Raw genomic sequence first — 7,241 nt, forward strand, 5'->3', positions numbered from 1 at the left:
AAAAAAAAAAATAATAAAAAAATAAATAAATTTTGCATCTTGCGAATGCCGGGTTCGTCTGGTGAATGTCAGTTGCGTTTCGCTATTATAGACGTCTGACAACATAGGTAAAATCGTCCTAAAAAAAAAGTGTCATCCGCGAATTATTTTTATACGTTAACACTCATAAGAAATAAGGTGACCATTTTTATCAATTTTATAATAATGAATTATTTAATTTTTGGGCTTAAGAAGCAGAATACGGCGTCGTCTGGTTAAGAGAACAACAGATGAGAAGATTATCAAACGAATCCTGTGAGGTGGCACAACGAGCTTTTGAGCCTCACAATTTGCTCTCCAACTTCTCCTTCCCTCACTCCTCCCTCCTCCCAGTCCCAAGCATTTCATCTTCCTCCTGCTGCTTTCCGGCAGCAATAAACGAGTTTCTCTCTCTATAAAATGCAAGTTCTACAGGCTCCATCGTCTCCACACTCGCTTTACCAATTCCGAGGTTCGAGTTTTCATTCACTTGTGATCATTCCTTTTCACTTACATGTTCCCGCGCCTCAAGGTTTGTTCATTTCCTGGAAACACTCCATCCATGTCTAATGTCTTCTCTTGTAGGTTCGATACTTGTTCAACAAGAGAAACCGTTTGCTTTATCACCCGGTTCTCAGGCTCAGAGGAATGTTAGGCGAGTGTGGACATCGCGCAAATGCTCTGCTTTGAGCTCCGTTTCTGCTACAGCTAATGTCGGCCAAGGTATTTGTTTAATCTTATTATCAGCTCCATTTATGGAGCTTAACTGCGACGGAAGTAGATTTTACGGAATTATACGGTCAGTGTTCTTTGAGTGAAACTCATTGTATAATTTGTATACAAATATCTTACAACGGAAGTCGAAATTCGATCATATTTGTCGATCCATATTATATTCTGCAACTGCAATACGTAGGAGTCTAGTCTAGACTTGAATATGATTATGTTGCAGCAGTACGTTTCTATGGCATTAATTGACAGCAATCAGAAGTATTATAATTCTTCTAGCTGATTGCCCATCAATATCCTAATATATGTACTCTATTAGTTTGGTAAAATTGCTTCCTGATCTGGAATTGTTGCTAGTTTCCTTGTATTTTGATTCAACGTTTTGACAATTTTATGGTATGTTTTTCTGATTATAGTTTATCCTTACACAGTGTCTACTAGGGCTGCAGAGGAAGATGTATTAAAAGCCTTATCTCAAATTATTGACCCTGACTTTGGGACGGACATTGTTTCATGTGGTTTTGTGAAGGATATGAATATAGACAAAGCTTCTGGAGAGGTCATGTAGATCATGGATGTGATAAGTTCCATTATCTATGTAAACTTTGTTTTCCTTACTCAAAAGTTCTTTACCTTGAATCTCAGGTTTCATTTCGGTTAGAGCTAACTACACCAGCATGTCCGATCAAGGACATGGTAAATGAAACATAACCACCATTGTTTGATCAAGAAAGGTGTATGTTTAAAATGATGGAATTCTTTCCCTTATACCCCCATTAATCTGAAGTTGGTGCTGATAATTCAGGATGGACCTCTGTTAATATTTTTGTCTTATTATTCTTATTGCTTTTCTGTTATAGAGATGTCGAATCAATCTTAGTTCATCATGTGCATCCCAGTCAATGTCCTATGTTTAATCCTATGCTTTCTGGATGCTTCAGGTTATGTATTGAAGCTTATAATCAGTGAAGTAATTTATCTGTTCATTCTGCAGTTTGAGCAAAAAGCAAATGAGGTGGTGGCTGCACTTCCCTGGGTTAAAAAGGTCAACGTTACAATGTCCGCACAACCAGCAAAACCTGCTTTTGTGGGACAACTTCCTGCTGGGCTACAAACAATATCAAATATTATAGCAGTATCAAGTTGCAAGGTAGAAAACTTCTGAAATTCTAACATGTTAGTTTAAGACTTTGTTAAATATATAAATGACTCACGCATGGTAACTCAAGTGGTAAGAGTATTGAAATGTGACAATTTGTATAGCTTCCTGCCTTTCTCTAGGAAAAATATCCCTGATTTAAGAAAATAATAAAAGATTTATTTACATGGGAATAGTTCAAAATGAAAACCAGGATGTTAAATTGGGAAAACTGAAGATCAAATAAAAAAAATTAATTGAGGCTGCAAATATTGGTACAACACTATGAAAGTACTAAGAAATCAATGAGAAAAATTACCAACTAAATCTTGGTGTTTAGAGGTTTAAAGTCCTGAAGCATTGTCAAGTTCTTCCGAATACTCCATAAGGATGTGAGTCAATACGATTGGACCCATTTGGAAACACATTTTTTTTTTGTTAGATTTCTCATTTGGATGTGGATCCAAATGAGATCACGTTTGAAAACAATACTTAGTATTGACGGTTTCTCTTATAAATCCGGATCTAGATCCATAAACAGAAACAGAAAGTGTATCCAAATGGGAAAGGCTTGTGTCAACGACTAAGATAGTCAAATTGTGTGTGGTTTATAAAAGTTCCTGAACAGATGTGAAAATCTTGATCCATCTTCTGACCTTGTCTATATATTTGTTTTGGTGCTGTCCGGAACAAATTTGAATCTCATGTACGAGCTCTTTAACTGCAGGGAGGAGTAGGAAAGTCAACTGTAGCCGTAAACTTAGCATACACTTTGGCTGGTATGGGTGCTAGAGTTGGTATCTTTGATGCTGATGTCTATGGCCCTAGTTTACCAACAATGGTTTCTCCCGAAAATAGGGTACTCGAAATGGTAATGCTCCAATAACAACTTCAGATGTTTTTCATAATCAATTTAAGTTGATAACATTAAAATTGGGATCCAAAACTTGTTATGTAGAATCCAGAGAAGAAGTCTATCATTCCAACTGAATACTTGGGAGTAAAGTTGGTCTCTTTTGGATTTGCTGGACAAGGTCGTGCAATAATGAGGGGTCCAATGGTGTCAGGAGTCATCAACCAATTGCTGACCACAGCTGATTGGTACGGCTGCTTTCACACATTGAGAAGTTTTTTTTTATAGTGAAGCTTTTGTAAGACAATGCTTCAATGAAAGTTGAACTTATGTAGGGGGGAACTAGATTATCTTGTTATTGACATGCCACCTGGAACAGGTGATATACATCTCACCTTATGCCAGGTCAGCCTTTATTGCTTTTCATCTTTCCTTTCTTTAATTTTATTAATAATGAAAGTAAGTTCTTTAAGAGGATGACTTCTTTCAGAGTGGGTCACATTGAATGGAGATATGATGTATGGCTTAAAAGAAACATGTGTTTTTTTTATAACTGGAGAAAAGGCCTTCCGAAATGAAGGAAAATGAAAACAAAACTTTAATATGAACAATATAGTCCCCAATTGCTATTAAATAAGACTATTACACTTAATTTTCAGGTGGCACCATTAACTGCTGCTGTCATAGTTACCACGCCTCAGAAGCTGTCTTTCATTGATGTTGCGAAAGGAGTTAGAATGTTTTCAAAGCTGAAGGTCTGTTTTCTGGAAAACTGTTAAGACTATTAATCATGGCACTTGAAATCATCTTTTCCTTTTCACTTTTCTTTTATCGTTTTATGAATTTTTTCTGTTCATTGACCAGGTTCCATGTGTAGCTGTAGTTGAAAACATGTGCTATTTTGATGCTGATGAGAAACGTTACTATCCGTTTGGCAGAGGTTCAGGCTCTCAGGTATGGAAATTCATTGGTTTGGAGCTTTTTCGAAATGAAAATTTTATTAAAAATGTCAGAAAACTCAAAGATCACATCTGTCTACAAGGATAAATACAATCTAGAAAACGCAAGATCTTTTATAATTTTTTCTAGAAGAAAACACATGATCTGATGCAAATGATATTCGAGAAAACTAATATTTTGTCAATCAAGATCTCATTGACAGATTGTCCAAGTTAAATCTGAAAGTCATTTTTTCCGATTGGTTATTGTAGAACTTTTGTTACTTCATTTAATATACAAATTATTTTCTTAATAAGATCCAAATTATAGTATATGTTTTGTGATTCATTTAGTATACATATATTTTTCTTCATCATAATCAAGTTACTTTTGGATCATGATCATATTATTTTTTAAATTATTGTGATTTTTGAAAAACATAACAAATATAGATTTTTGATATCATGATTAACATGAAAAAAAGGTGGTAACTAAACAACACAATGATACAAAATGGATAAATATCTAACAAAGAAGCTCCCAACCCCATCCGTCGCCAATAAAAAATGTTAACAACAATTATGATAAACCACAACATGGTATACAAGTCTGAACAACATGAGCACAAAAAAACTCACTAATCATGTAGTTGTAGGTTACCATAGTCCCCCTCGATCTGAATATATCTAGACTCATTATATAAATGAATGATTCATAATTTTTGGGTGTGTATTATTGCTTATATTTAATTCAATATTTTTCATTGGTGCAGGTTGTTCAGCAATTTGGAATCCCCAATCTGTTTGATCTTCCAATCAGACCAACGGTAACTACTATACTTCTTAACAATAATTTCATCTGCGACATAGTTAAGTGATGACATTTTTCGCTTAATCCACTAGCTATCTGCATCTGGAGATAGTGGGATTCCCGATGTAGTAGCCGATCCACTAAGCGAAGTCGCCAAGATATTCCAAGACCTTGGTGTTTGTGTTGTGCAACAGTGTGCCAAAATCCGGCAACAAGGTTAATTATCCTTTTAGTGTTTTATTCATAGGATAACTACTAACTAAGTAGAAAGTTCAATAAAGAACTGTAGTCCAGGATTTTAAGAAATGTCTGTTGTTACATACCCTAGGCAAAATGAGTGTATTCTCCAATTAGTTTACTCTTTATCTGATGAAAAATGCACTTATTAGATATAGCCTAGACGAAGCCAGAAATTAGAGTTAGGGGTGTTGAACGTAATGTAAGGAAAATGATGATGGCGTTGATAGATGGTCCATGTCAAACAAACCCGAATGCATAATTGTTTTTAGAAAAAACAATGGTTTTATTTGAAAACACAATTTTCTCATCTGGGTGTGAATATGAATGGGATTGGGTTTGCAAGGTTTCATGGCAAAGATTGAAGATGGTGCATTTTTATTTTTAGTTCTTATTAAGCATATCAGTCAACCACACCTTTTAAGTTGTAATACCAAACTTATCCAAATGAGATAGTGCATCAAAATGCTTCTTCATGTCTTATATGCAAAATCCAATTATTACCTCCAATAATGCTGAATATGTATATAGAATTATTTGATGTATTTGCTTCATTTTCTCTATTAGTTTCAGAAATATTTGTGTTTGTCTTCAGTTTCAACAGCAGTAACCTATGATAAATCCCTCAAGGTAATAAAGGTCAAGGTACCAAATTCAGATGAAGAATTCCTTTTGCATCCTGCAACCGTAAGACGAAATGATCGTTCTGCCCAAAGTGTAGTAAGGAGAAACTTAAACTTAATTTCTTGTACTGATTGTGTTAAATGACATTTTTTCTAGTAGAATTCAATCTCAGAAGTTTCAATTATTATTATAGGATGAGTGGACAGGGGAGCAGAAGTTGCAATTTGCAGATGTTTCAGAAGATATTGAACCTGAAGAAATTCGTCCAATGGGAAACTATGCCGTATCTATAACTTGGCCAGATGGATTTAGCCAGGTTCTTGTCTCACCTCATTTTGTCCCCACTATTATAAAATACATAATCCATTATACATCACAAGTTCTATATAGGGACCCATGATTTCATTTTTTTTCAAATTTATATATAAATGAAATTTACAAAACATACTCAATTTTCGTTTTGAAAAGTGAAACTTTATTAAAATTTATCAATTTAATACAAAATTATCAATCTTGTTTAATTAGCTACATTGCTAATTGCTAACTACATGTGTTTCCCAATTCTTTGCACATTGTCCAGTTGGTGGACTATGCTTCCACATTTTACTCTGAATTATCATATTTGTGTAAAATAAAATTCATATCTCATTGCCTTGTCTTCTTGTCTTGGCGAAGTGATTAACATTCTGTTCCCACCATATCTCATAAGCGCATTAATAGATCTCCGACTAAAGTTTCTTTCCATTTATATTCCTATTGACCAAGTAGGTATTATAAATGAATTTAGTTAATATATTATATTTTATATTATAAATCATTTTAGTTAATCATTTGAGAAATATGTTTCTAAATCAAGTCATTATTTCCTTATTTGTTCTTATACGAACAGTTTTGTCTACCTACACCATGCAGATTGCTCCTTATGATCAACTGCAAACAATCGAGCGTCTGGTAGATATTCCACTGCCAGCTTCTATACCTCTATCGCTGTAAGTGGCCAGCTAATATAAAGAGAAATAAGAACAATCAAAATGTATTTTGAAGCAATTTAATCACATGTTTTAATCACATGTTTGTGCTATTATTCAGTGACAAGAGTTCGATTTCAGGTAGCTTCTTAAATTAAAAAAACATATATCATTATAAAATTGACTACTCATAAATAAGTCATTTCAAAATATTCCAATTTTAAAATCATTCATTCAAATTTTGAAATAATGAAAATTTATTCTGTTCAAACTCTCACCAATACATTAACAAATGTTGACGAATAAGCCTTTTTTTGAATCATATGGGCCAATTTTAAACCTAATAAAGGTCATTTTTATTTTAAAATTTATCCATATGACAATGAAATTAGGTATACTCAGCAAAATGGGTCTAATGTAGGTGAGAGTTTGAACAAAAAATTATAGTAAATTTTTGTTGTCAAAAGAGTTTCACAGTTTATATAAAAAATAATAGTTGAAGTTAGTCTACTAATTATATGAAAGTTTATTTATGAGTTTAATTTTGTATTTTGTCTCATAGCCTTCCTTCAAAGTTTTTCAATTTTTAGAAGTTTTGAAATCTTTTGATTTTACCCATCAAAATATTGACAGTTAAAAAATATAATTTTAATTTTTTCTTATAGAAAATACCAATTACCGCCTGTTTGGAATATACATAATCGATGCATGAATGGAATTAACTTGAGCTTAAGTAAACTTATACTGTTACAAATCAATGCGCAGGCATGATGTGGAGTAGAATTAGAAGAGAGTAGGGATTAATGGCTTCCATATAGGTATGGGATTTGTGATTATTTATTATTGTATTAAGAGATCAGGTTGATCAAGTTATATATAGGTATAGGAGTTGTGTGCCTCTCCCTTCTCTCCTTTGCCTCCGACT

At 33.5% G+C, this 7,241-nt stretch overlaps 1 protein-coding gene across 1 annotated transcript; it reads left to right on the forward strand.

Moving 5' to 3' along the window:
• The first annotated feature begins 572 nt into the window (after window positions 1-572).
• LOC124911914 (fe-S cluster assembly factor HCF101, chloroplastic) lies at window positions 573-6,456 on the forward strand. The gene is made up of 14 exons (XM_047452447.1): window positions 573-741; window positions 1,179-1,306; window positions 1,393-1,443; window positions 1,742-1,897; window positions 2,613-2,756; window positions 2,844-2,986; window positions 3,074-3,143; window positions 3,398-3,493; window positions 3,603-3,692; window positions 4,450-4,503; window positions 4,580-4,703; window positions 5,320-5,444; window positions 5,542-5,664; window positions 6,261-6,456. The coding sequence occupies exons 1-14, from the start codon at window positions 588-590 to the stop codon at window positions 6,339-6,341; spliced, it is 1,539 nt and encodes a 512-aa protein (XP_047308403.1). The 5' UTR covers window positions 573-587; the 3' UTR covers window positions 6,342-6,456.
• The last annotated feature ends 785 nt before the right edge of the window (window positions 6,457-7,241 follow it).

The sequence above is a fragment of the Impatiens glandulifera genome, chromosome 8 (genome assembly GCF_907164915.1).
Source record: "Impatiens glandulifera chromosome 8, dImpGla2.1, whole genome shotgun sequence".
Classification (NCBI taxonomy): Eukaryota; Viridiplantae; Streptophyta; class Magnoliopsida; order Ericales; family Balsaminaceae; genus Impatiens; species Impatiens glandulifera.